Source organism: Nipponia nippon, unplaced genomic scaffold, assembly GCF_047370975.1.
Source record: "Nipponia nippon isolate SJK-2023a ecotype South Korea unplaced genomic scaffold, ASM4737097v1 scaffold_1, whole genome shotgun sequence".
Lineage (NCBI taxonomy): Eukaryota > Metazoa > Chordata > Aves > Pelecaniformes > Threskiornithidae > Nipponia > Nipponia nippon.
Genome location: NW_028262290.1, coordinates 108,769,588 through 108,782,066, shown reverse-complemented (window position 1 = coordinate 108,782,066; position 12,479 = coordinate 108,769,588). Strand labels below are relative to the sequence as shown.

Below are 12,479 nucleotides of genomic sequence, written 5' to 3'. Positions count from 1 at the left end.
TAGGAAGCTGGGACACCACTATTCTGCATCTCGCCTTTTGAGTGATTTAGGGTTTCTCCACTGACCCATTCTATGCCTCAGTTCCCTAAACCAGAAATAACAGTATTGTCCTCCTTTGTAAGTATCAAAAGAAACACTACTTGAAGAACTGGATAATTTTTACTCCAGTAAAAAGTCTACATGTTTATCACAGCTATCTTCTGCATAGTGCTTTCAAATACCTTCCCTCATGTCTTCCCCCTCCATCTTTGCTGACATGGTCCACACTTCTATGTAATTCATGTATATATAGGGGAATAAATTTTCTTATGGAATAAATCTATTTGGAAAAGAATGGAGAGGTCAGAGGACCAAGTAAACAAAGGAAAGCGAGAAAAACCTTTTTCTTTGCGTAGTCTGAACAGTTTTGCCTTGTCCTTGAACTTTAAGAGAAAGCAGAAAACAATACATTTAAACTAAGTGCCAATTTCCAGCTGCCTCACAAAATGGGACCTCAGCAGCAGATCTCCTAATGATGGTTAAGTGGGAAAGGCTGCCAACTCCTTATATTAAACATAATCATCTAGTGGTGCCCTCCACTGAAGAAAGCCAGCAAACATCACAGGTTCTTTTACTGATACAATAATACAAATAGACCCGGGTGCTGTAAAACTATTCCTGCTGGTGAATCACGAAAGGCATTTCTGTGTCTGTTTTAAACCCTTAAGTAATATCAGAATATGAAAACGCAGTAGATTTTTAGCTTTTTTTGCACATCAGGAGGACTCTTGTTATATATTAAGATATGTTTTTGAAGCCAAGTGTCCACACTGAGACTTCAGAGGCTGATTTTCAGAGATGGCACTTCCAAGAGCTTCCAAGTGAGGCTTGTAAGAGCTGCTGGCTCTTACTTGTTCAGTTGTTGCAAAGAGGTAGATGCCCCCAGCACACACAATTAGGAGATGTTTTTTGTGTTTTGCATTGCTTTTTGGAGTTTTTTTTGTTTGTTTTTTTAAGCATAGTTATGGCTTGAAAAAGTGGAGAAACGGAAATTATTGTTTCTCCTGCTTTTACAAAAGTGAACGTTCCAGTCATTTCAAACCACTGCAATTAATGAATGATAAAATGCTATGATTAATGCTACCAAGATGAGCCTAAATGTCAACATTTTAATGGTGCTCTCTGAGTTAATATAAAGCTGCACAAAGGGCTCAGTCCTTGGTAGATGTAAAAGAGTAATAAAATTGGGCTGCAATAATTTACAACCATTGCCCTAAAAACTATTAATAAATTGGGACTTCTGATGGCAAAGACCACGTCAACGGACAGAATATGCAACATCCATCACTCAGAAAAACTGATGAGAGCTCACTGTGCCACTGCTCCAAGCACTCTACTGGCTATTCATTTGAAAACAAATCTACTTCAAGGCCATTTATCTTTAAAAGCCCTTAACAAATTAGGAAGCATCTATCTCCTGGACTGTCTGCCCATCCATTTTTCACAAAGATAATTAGCACCCTGACCCAATCATTAACAAAATTGTGCTCTGTTTGGACTAACGGGAAAGAGAATTCTGTAAGCAAGAATTCAGCAGCGAAAATAACCTGTCCCCAAATACGGGTATCTCCACTGAAGAAGCTTTTGTTGGCCTTTTGTTAGAACAAGTTGGTCTCTTGCGTAGTTTCTTCCATTTTTAGTATAATTTTCTCTTTCATTATGTACTTTTCCTGCAGCTTTTGCAGACTGAGCAAATTCAGCCATCTGCAGCACAAGCAGAAAAGAATAAATTCCTCCATACAAAACCTCCAGCTTATTCTTGATGTTTACATCAACACAGAGAATGAATGGAGTCAAATCCCACAATGTAAGTCCTCCCGTAGAGGAATCAGCCACACAGTAAGGCCTAATTTCTACAGGACAAGAGGACAGAAGGATGACTTTAGGAAATTTTTCCTTGCATTTAGGGAACTAAATTTGTTCACCTCCAGTCTTATCCACTTGTTTTCCTATTTGCTGCTTATAAACCTTGCAGTCTTACAGGTATAGCTTACAGACATACGTATTAACAGATGCACAACTACATCAACAGCCAGTTATATGCAAAAATCTAGCTAAAAAAAATATCTTTTAGCAGACTTGGAAAATTCCTGGTCTTTGGATAAAGCTGGATCATTTTAGTCCTGCTGGAAACACAGAGAACCATTTCCTTACTTTCCTAGGCTGCAAATCAATCAACAATCCCTACAAGTCCCACCGGGACCACCAGTGAATAACCTCATCCTTTCTGAAAACTTTTTCCCTTGTCTGCTTTCCAACTTTTATTTAGCTGCACTTCTTTGACAAAGCTTTTCTCATGGTTCCTTAGAAAGGACTTTAGTCAAAGGTGTTGTGAATGTCTCTGACGGCCTATGCAATGCCTTTTTACCCCATTTTAACTCACTCAGAAGAATTCCAATATATTTTAGAGCACACATTTGCTATTCTAAAAGCCTTCCTGGCTTCTCCCTGTCATATTATACTCATCTAGCTATTCTATAAATATTTATATCATCATTATGCATTTTTTATTGATTTCCCCTTGTCACATGCCAGTCTTCAGGCTGTATGTCTGTCACAAAGCATATGCAAAAGGCATATATATTTTTAAAGACAACCTTTTCCCTGGTAGCTAATAAAATAATATGTATAATGCCCCTTCTTTGTTTCCTTTCAGTGTTAGAATAATATCGCTAGAAGTTATTCCGCATACTGTGAGCTTCCTGGCTATTTAATTTTCCAAAGGGGAAAAAGCTTTTATTGCTTCAAACAAGAGGGCCTTTGGGAAAGATCACTGCTATTCCCAGTCTTTGTGAAACAACGTAAGCGGTACCACGCAACGCAGGGATACGCTGTCCTGAGATACAGGCACGCCTCAAGGTGCTAACAAAGCATGACTCCAAAGTCAGAGCTTCAACCGCAGAAAGGGGCTTCTGCTCAGCAATTCATGTTTTGGTTTGTGGTTTGGTATTTGTGTTTTACTGCTTGCCTGAAGAGGAGCCATTCCTTTTCTCTCCAATGATCTCTCACGCATCTTCCATGAAGAGGCAGGTTTAGTACGGAGGAAGGAGGAGGAAAGAGACAGGTAGTACAAGGGCAGAGGGATTTTACCATTAGTAAAGTATTTCATTCATTTTATCTAGAAAGTTGAAGACTGTTACAAAGTTTCGGAAAATTTCTGTACTGGTAGAAATACATCTAGATATCCAAGATACTAACCGAGACCCCTTGAAAAGATACTGCGGATAGGTGGGAGTCCAAATACACAATGAGCTTCTGATAGAGAAAAACTCTGAGTGATCCCACTGAAAATTTCCTCCTGCTCATGTTGCTGCTCTCACAGCAGTCTACTTTCCAGGATATAGGAAAACAATAACAACAACAACAAAAATTTGGTTTCTGGTACCATCATTCAGGAAATTCCTGCCCCCCAGATTCGTTTTTTACATGAACAGTCACTGCCTACTTAAATGTCAGAGTAAGTGGGAAGGGACAAGGTGTTTTTTCACAATTCCAAAACAATGACACTGACAAAAGGCAGTGGAGCAACAGGCTGAGGCAGCTCCTCATGTGGCAGTTGAAATTTCTTCTATTGCAGGAGAATTAGCATTGAAATTGTGATTATAAGAATTCTACGTAAGTTATATTTAGTGGGAGCCTATCATAATAAACCCTAAAGAAAGCAATTCATGAAACCAGCCAACATAACAAAATAATGTTCATGCAGAACTACAGTGAAGATAGATAAGGCCATTACTACAGATCACCAACGCAAAATTACTGAAGCAACTTGCTATGTTGTTGGTTTGGGGTTTGGTTTTGGTGTAGGTTTTATGTTTGGTTGTTTTTAATTAATAAATAAAACTACTTAATTGAAATACAATCTACTAAAAAAATCAGAAAATACCAATTCTTTAAAAAATTTCTTAACATACTGTGTGGATTGAAAAACTTGGCTCCTGTGTAGTGGCAAGCATTACTAAGTCAAACAAAAGCTGGAACGAGAACTTCTGCTATTGGTGAAGCAGATATCACTAACAAGGGATAATTAACAAGTGAGCTTACAAAGGTACGAATTATGGTATTGAGGAAAAAAAAAATCATTGTAATGAATTGGAGCAGACAATTTTAACAAACACTTAAGGAAAAAAGGTTTGAATACTAATATTCCTTAAATTGGGAACATGGCTATTTAAAGAATACTACTTTAATAAGTAGCCCACATTCGTGCTTAAATGAAGGCTCATGTAGAAAAATGCCACTGATTACACCTGAAGTATTCTGGTTTTACATCAGTGAAAGAGAAAGGACCCTAAAATGGTATCTTTTGCTGCCTCCAAGGGCAGAAAATTATTGTACCGTTGAATACACCCAAAGGAAAAGTATTCTAACTGCTCACTACAATCTCAAAAAGCTTCTTGGTAAAACTTCTTTCATTTTGCTGTATTAGTTGTAGCACCACAATTACCTTTTTCTTTGACATTCATCAGCATTTTTAGTGCAGTCCTAACAGGCTATTTCTTCTACCTATCACTGGGGAAAAAAAAAAAAATAAATCCAAAACAGTGAATCAGAGTTTCCACAAAACAAATGACAATACATTGCCTTTTTTTTTTTTTAACCTTGTCTTTATGAAAAAGCAAATAGATGCTCAGCACATACACAGATGTTACCTAAAACGCAGAGAACGTGGGATTTCAAAACTAAAAGAAAGAAGTTTGGGGGATCAGCACCAAATGTACATCATTTTCTGCCAAGTAAGCACCTGTTACCAAGTGTTAAGTCCAAAACCGATGCTCTGGGAAGAATTACTTGCCAGCTTATTGAAACGGACCATTTCATTCAGGACTTGTTTTGAAGAGCTACCATCTACTTCCCAAACACACTCAACTGGAACAGCCTCCCCATCAGAAATTAAGTAAGTAAATGTTTGATTAGACAAAAACTAAGGAGAGGGAGTCCATCAGACTAAGGAGCATCCCCCGTTTCCTGAAAGGGCTTCTTCATTGTGGTTCTTTGTTTTTTGTTTTTTAGACATTGAAGCAAAACCTGCAGTTTCCTATCCGATAGGCAGATGCAGTTCCTAACAGGCAATTATACTTGAAATTCGGCTTCTGCCTCAAAGGACAAGATTCTGGTTTAATCAATGAACGTGTTTGGCAACTCACTGACTATGAGCACTATCTACGTCTACCTTAGCAAGTAGCATGGCACAAAAAAATCAGGTCTATAGAGCAGAACTGTTGATGCTGAAGGTATGATACTCACATTATACATGTTTTGTGAAGAAAGGGAGGGAGGAAGGCTACTTCAGGTTAGGTCTAGTCTGGTCCTATAGACTAAATACCCATTAGCAGTAGGAGAGCATTATGTGCACTCCTGGAGCACATCTTTAGTTTCATCCAAAAGGAAATCAGCTTACATATTCCAAAACCACTTCGCAATGTAAAGCAAAGCACAGTAAATAGGCAGGATCAGGAGACTTGCTTCAAAAGCATACTCTTGATCCAAAATAAAATGCTAATGTAAATATACCAATAGTTGCATGGATTTTGGCTTATCAGTTTTTTATTTTTTAAACAATGTCTTTACCAAACTAAGATGACTAATGCCACAAGATCAGCTTAACTTAAGTGAGCAACAGATTTTGGTAATCTTATGCTCATCAAAATTTGGCTCTAACTTTAGATTGTTCTACTTAAGAGGCAGCCTGACACTTTTATCTGTTGTGTAGGGAAGGCGAGGGGGAGTGTTAGCCCAAAACTTGAGCTTATCTGCAGTATAAATGCCGGGAAAAGCACTTAAATCAAATCCTAAGATACTACTTTTTCAGGTTGCCTTTCAGAACAAAACATCACTTTGTACTGAACAAATAGTGCACCTTATACAAAAATGCTCCTCACTTTGCTGTTCTCTTTCTTGAACTAAATTTTTCCCCAGCAGTGCTTCCCTTCACCAGGTAACCCAGTGCTCTGCTGTGATACCAGGGAATCTAAAAAGAATCGTTTCAAACTTGTGCAGCCCAAATCAACGCTCTGGTATGTAAACGCTTCGTGTTTAAAATGTTTCACAACTCCTGCAGAACTGCTACTTTGAAAATGGAAAAAGTTCTTTCAAGTCAGTCAGTAAAATCCACTCCCTACATCTGTGCTCTGCTAACAAGGTAGTTGTCAGCTTTAATTCAGAGAAACAGTTAAGCTTAGACTATTGTATTAATTATAGCCACTACTTATAAAACATTGTGTAGCTGCATTTTACCACACTGAATCCCAAGCCTCCAAACAAGCCATTTAATTTTCCTCGTAAGAGTGACAACTCCAATAATAAACCAGCACAAATTATGCAAAAGGATCACAGACCTTACAAACATGTTCTCAAACTTATTGAATGAATAAATCAAATATGCATACCCAGCTGCTTTTTGTGCAAAGGCAACATTATCCCTGTCAATGCATTTTAGTGTTAATTTTTTCATGTAAATTCTATTGATTTTTAAATATTTTACAGCTCTTAATTCTCCAGGCAAATTCCAGCAAGAGGAGTAGGAAGAAAAAGGGGATTTGTGCAAACAGTCTTATTGAAAAGCTGCAATGTAGTAATCTCTGGAGAGCCCTGTACAAGAATTTATGTGGATGAATCCAAAACAACTAATTTTTCACAATAAGTCACAAACATGGCCATACACACAGGATAACCTACCTACATTATTGATCACTGCTGCTCCTAGAAGGGTGCTACGCCTTGCAATGAAAACTCATCAATTAATTCTGGTGCTCCTCTGGAGTCTGCGGGGGCTGTGTTTTTCATCTCAGTATGTGATGGGACACCTCTTTTCATACAAACTCCTATAGTCGCTAGCTGCATTTCTGAGTGATTGGGACTTCTGCTCTTTATGTGTCAAACACCTCAGTTTGGTCAAGCAGAATAAGATCACACAGTTCCCAGTAGTGAATCTTCAGTTTTAGATAATTTGTCCAGCAACACAAAGAAACTTCATGGCAGGATTCAACTCCCGAGGGCAACATTCAACTGAACTGAATCATGAGAACTGTCTATTTAAATATAAATCATAACCATCAAACTTCTTACTGTTATATACGTGGAAATGATGCTTGCGCCCTATTACCAACTCTCATTTGAATATAAACCCGTCGGAGTAACCAATCACTTCGGAGAGGTAGCAAGGTACATAAACCCTAACAGGCTCTTGGAGAGACACATTGACATATGCACCATTTACTACTGCAAGGCCTTTGGCTTGGTTTACCTCATACCCTTGCTGCTTGTCTCCAGAGATGTTGCTGGATCATCCATCCATCCATCCATCATTCTGCGCTTTGTGCAAATAGGACTTTCAGTTCAACTTGAGCACAACACAGTTCAGAATTATCTGGAAGCAGCAGGGTTGGTTTTTTTTTTTAGCTGAGACGTTATCACCTAATCGGTTATACACTTCCAGTTTTCACACCTACCTGTTGGACTCAAGTCGCCCAGCGATCCAAAAAAGAGAGAGATTTCTGACATAGGCACAGACAAGTAAGGGTCTAGGACATTAGTCAGATATATTTCATCCTGTGGCATGGAAAAAAATAGCCAGCTGAGGCTGAAGAGATGAATAAAATAAATACAGTAAAATAGCAGGAGGAGGGACAATTTCCTGCAGAATGGTAAGTCTAGCCCCCAAGGTTGCAGAATCTGACACGACCTTTCATATTGCACATAAACTTTAAAAGTGCATGAATTTTGCTGAAACTACCTTCTAAAAAAACAAAATATACTAAATGCTTTCCTTTGTTATTCACAGGCAAGTCATCTTCTGAGACAGTACCCATTTCACACCTTCTAAGTTCAATATCAGTTGGAAGCTCTTAAAGGACAAGAATTAGACATACAGGTTTGCTATAAAAATATTGATAGTGTTATGGTAAATTTTACTTTCCTGTTTAAAATTTCTAGGCACAGAGCATTAGGATTGGAGCTTAAATCTACATCAAAGCAAAATTGAAAGCTGATGCAGAGACAATCTATGACATTTCCATTTTATCTTCAGGCTGAAAAATAAACACAAATTACTATAAAACATTAGCTCCTAGTTTTAACCTTTTTTCTTCAAAAATATATTACAGTATCTTCACTTTAGAGAAACTTTAGGAACCACCGACCAATGTCTTCAGTGCCCCAAAACTACTATTACTATTCAAGTAGAGTTCCAACCTTAAAAGAAAACCCAAGACAGTTGCTCACTTTCTAGCTGATTAATAGCCAGGTCTAATATAATGTCCTCCTTGCAGTTTAAAAACACAGCATCACATTGTCTGAACACACCATGCTAACAATACTTGTTATCTGGGACATCTCCATTTCTAGGGATACAACTAGGCATACAAACTCCCTGGCTGACTTGAGAACTTCAGCCGTTATCGGCAGCTCAATCTGCACGCTGCAAGAGTAAGGTGACTTCAAGGAATCAAAAGGCAGAGAAGGCAGGTGGCACTAGTCTCTTTGGCATAAAGCACAATAACCTTGGCAAACATTCAGCTCTACAAACAGTATAATGCCATCTTATTTCACCTATCTATGGTCAACAGATATCTTTGGGTATTTTCTATAGGATTAACAAAATTTAATAGATATCTAATGATTTACATATTAAAGTACTGACCAAAGAGTAAGATCCACATGAACACGTATGTGCCTGACTGCTCAGCACTCAAAACCCCTGCTCTGCTGCCACCAAGCACTCCACTGACACTTCAGTTATTGGCATTAACATTTCCTATGCATATAAAAGTCTGATTTCTACCTGCACCAAGAGGCACCTGAAGTTCAAGAGGCTGACAGAACCTGATGCCTCTTTTGATCTCAAAACACCACTGCTATCCACCAACTAGACATTTCTCTAGTGATCTTGTTTGAAGTAGCTGTTCTCAGAGCATACCTAATAGATCCAGCGTCACCATGTCAGCCATCTCCTTTTTAAAAACTGGGAAGGAGCTATACCTTTTATCAGCACCAATTAATAGTTGGAGCGCTCCCTCGGGAGGCTGATGACCCACATTCAGGTTCCTTCTCTGTCAGAGGGAATTCACATCCAAATCCCGCTTCAGTCAAGACAGCACTCTCCTCCCCAGACACGACGTTATTCTCGGGGAAGCAGACCCTTCCCTCCCTGCTCCAAAAGTTAAATAAATTAATTGAATTATTTTCATAAAACAGTTAAACAGGAGGAGCACATGGAAGTCCAACTCTGCAGTCCACTGATCTGGATAGTTTGTTCTCCAACGTTTACTTATCCAAACCTCTCTTTCACGCCTTGAATTACTTCACCACAGTGTTACAAGAACATTATACCCACTGTTGCCTCCTGCCTAACGTGTGACATGCTTTCAGAGAAAAGCGTAACCTCTGGTTTTGTAGGGTATTTTTCAGGTGAGAAGGGTGCTTCTCTCACTGTCTTCAGAAGATTCGGCACTTGGAGTCACAAAAGGAGGAAATAACTTCCTGCAGCACAGCATAAGATGCCTAGATCCAACAGAGCAGGATTTTAGATGCTTCATTCTTCCCGCTGCTCATGGTATTCCCACTGACAAGCTCAGCCTGATTCCTTTTTAGTACACTTACTCTGATGGATTGTACTCTTCGTATACACCAAATTCTCCCTCTGCCCTGTACACACAGTCTAACTACCACGCTCAAGATGAGTACACCGTGGCTAAAAGACATATGTGCATTTGCTGAATCGCCCAAGGGCTAAACTCCAGTATAATGTTGTGAGTGCAGTCAGTAACGTCCCATTTTCAGAAATGGGAAAACGGGCATTATGTGACTGCAGGAAGACCACATCCGTGTTCAGCAAATGAGCAAATACTAAGAAACAAAAGTTCCTTTCTGCTTCTCAGTCTGATCTTATAACAAACATTAAAAATCACAGATGGCTTCTGGCCTAATTCTAGTTCGGACAACTTTACAAACTTCTGTTTCCCTATCTCCCTTCAGCCATCCCAATGAAATACAGTATCTCTTACTGCCTGAACTCTTGTTTACTAATTAAATACTTATTTAACTGCACGTAGCATTCAACCAGGCTACCACGGACTTTGAAGTTGGTTGGACTTTGTATTTAGAAGGTTTACTGAGTTTAAAACAGTTGCGTAAATTATAAGTGATCTCTGCAACCATCAATTATTTACGCCTCAGAAATAACGAGTGAGATTGATGAGAAAACTCCCATTGACTCCCAGGATTTCACCTCATACACTTTGAGGAAAATTCATGCTGAGACAGTAGGTTCTGCAACACCTCCTGCCTCTTCGGGCTGGATGCCAGAGACTACATTCATGCCATACCACCTTTTCAGTCTTGCAGTTTTCCCAGAGCAGATTCTCCTGTACTTTGAAGGCAGCAGATCTGAGTGCCATCCAGAAGGTTCACCAAGGGCAACAGGGGCTTTCATGGTGGTCAGAACAACAGCCCACGTAAGCAGTGGTGGTGGCGGGAGAGCGTTCAGGCCCCCAGAGTGAGGTGCTGTTAAAGAGTGATAAGGAGGAGAACGTCTTCCACTATTATCCTGAGAATCCTTTTAACAGACGTAGGAAGGAAAGGCAATGACTGTAATCTACCGACAACCTTCACAAACATTTCACTTCTAAAATAGTATCTTCTGTTTTCATGGGCTTCATTTTATTATTTCTAGAGTTAATTTTTTACCCAATGGAGGCAACTTAGTTCTGCTGCCTGTTTTAGGACATTCTATAACTTTACATCCACTACTGGCTTCTTTTTTTTTTTAACAAAACATTTTTAAGACTTACTTCTATATATTTTCTAAATAGATAAATCTGCATCTGGAGAAAACAAGCTAAAATAAATGAAAAGAAAGCTACAAAAAACAAAGGCAATCAAAATTGCATTACATTATCAGCCACGTAAGGAATTTTTATGTAACCTGGACAAAGTTCCTCTTCAGATTTTATTCTGCAATATGTCATTGTGTTGCATCTGGCAGAAAAATAAGACCTAGAATCCAAGTTCTGTGGACTGAATAGCTCTGAGAAGCTACTTGGTGGACTTACTAAAATCAGGAACTGGCCAACATTTGCGTTTTGGAATCAAACTACTGGGTGATAAAGAAACAAATGTAGAACACTGCCAGAATATTGATGCTTCTTCCAGAGGTATAAAAAATTACTTAATGTTGAAAATTTTGGAGTGAGAGCTGTTCATCCTTCATCTAACTTTTAAATAAGACTGAAAAAGCTCTTTGCAAGTAAATGGTCTGATAGTATTATTTGGATCACTTTGTAGTCTGGTAGAACAGGATACCATATCCAGCAAACACAGGCTCACAATAAGGAGGTCCCCCACAGCACGCCTGTAAGTAGACTACTTACACAAGCAGAGCCCCCAAATCATTATGACAATCTGTTCCCGTAAGATACTTGTCACACAAATAAGGTTTGGTAGGTTTAGTCACTACACAAAGTCTATGATAACTGCTTTTATTATAAGCCACTTGTGCTTGCTTATAGTCCCTTGTTTTGACATGCTGCAGATCATGTATAATTAAAGATAACTGTTACTTTCTTCCTTCCTCCACAATACAGTAAAACCTGTAAACAAAGACAACCTCTGGGACCACTAAGAGAGGCCTTGTTTGCAGACTGTCTTTCCAACCAGCTCCTTCAATTTCAGTACTAAAACTGTCAAGCTTTATTAAGAGTTATGGGGCATAACCATTTCAAAACCATAAATCCATACAGCAGAAAAGTAACATGACTGCCTTAGTGAACATCTCTTTTTAAATAAGCAGTATCTCTTTCTGAAACCTAATTTAGGTTCCTTATACACAACTTTGTATTGTAAATATCTTTATTGCTTCTCCTGCAGTGAATATAAAGACCGTCATAAAATAATTTCATCCTGATGTCTTCTGGTTTATTTGACTATTTAAAGTGGACCTCAATGCATATTCTAGTGCTTACATTGCTGTTCCATCGAAATTCACCATTGCTTTTTGTGATCCTTCAAAAACTCTGCAGAGACCTGCATTTCTCTCCAGCTTCTTTTAATATTTTCTTAAGTCACTTCGCCTTTTGCGTGCATACAGCTGTCCACACATCCTCACAGCCTCAAGCAGAATGATACTGAGAAAGAAGTATCAAGAACTCACCGATTAACTGCTGCCTTTGAAAAATATCTTTAACATGCAGCACACCCAGTCCGAAACATCAACGACCCACTCCAAAAAATCCACCAAAATGACACCGTAGCGCAGGCTCAGATTTAAATCATAAAGCCACCTGACCCATTCCAGGGGAACTACACATTTGCTTCCATTTTAACAGTGCCTAGGTCCTCCACCAGAACCTCTGCCAAATCAGTGTCCTAGTGAACACGAGACCAATTCACATAACCCAGTGCAACTTGAATCATACTGGTACTTTCAACAAGAAATTGAAATT

The 12,479-nt window shown here is 38.8% G+C and overlaps 1 protein-coding gene across 11 annotated transcripts in view; it reads right to left on the bottom strand.

Moving 5' to 3' along the window:
* Positions 1-12,479, bottom strand: part of TPK1 (thiamin pyrophosphokinase 1) — a 306,307-nt gene that overhangs the window by 251,528 nt on the left and 42,300 nt on the right. Inside the window, exon 2 of one of the 11 annotated variants that reach the window (XM_087766368.1) lies at positions 4,487-4,551. The exons of the other annotated variants lie outside the window; for them this stretch is intronic. Within the exon in view, the coding sequence (XP_087622494.1) occupies positions 4,487-4,511 (25 nt within the window). The 5' untranslated portion in view covers positions 4,512-4,551. The remainder of the gene's footprint in view (positions 1-4,486; positions 4,552-12,479) is intronic. 11 annotated transcript variants of the gene reach the window in all.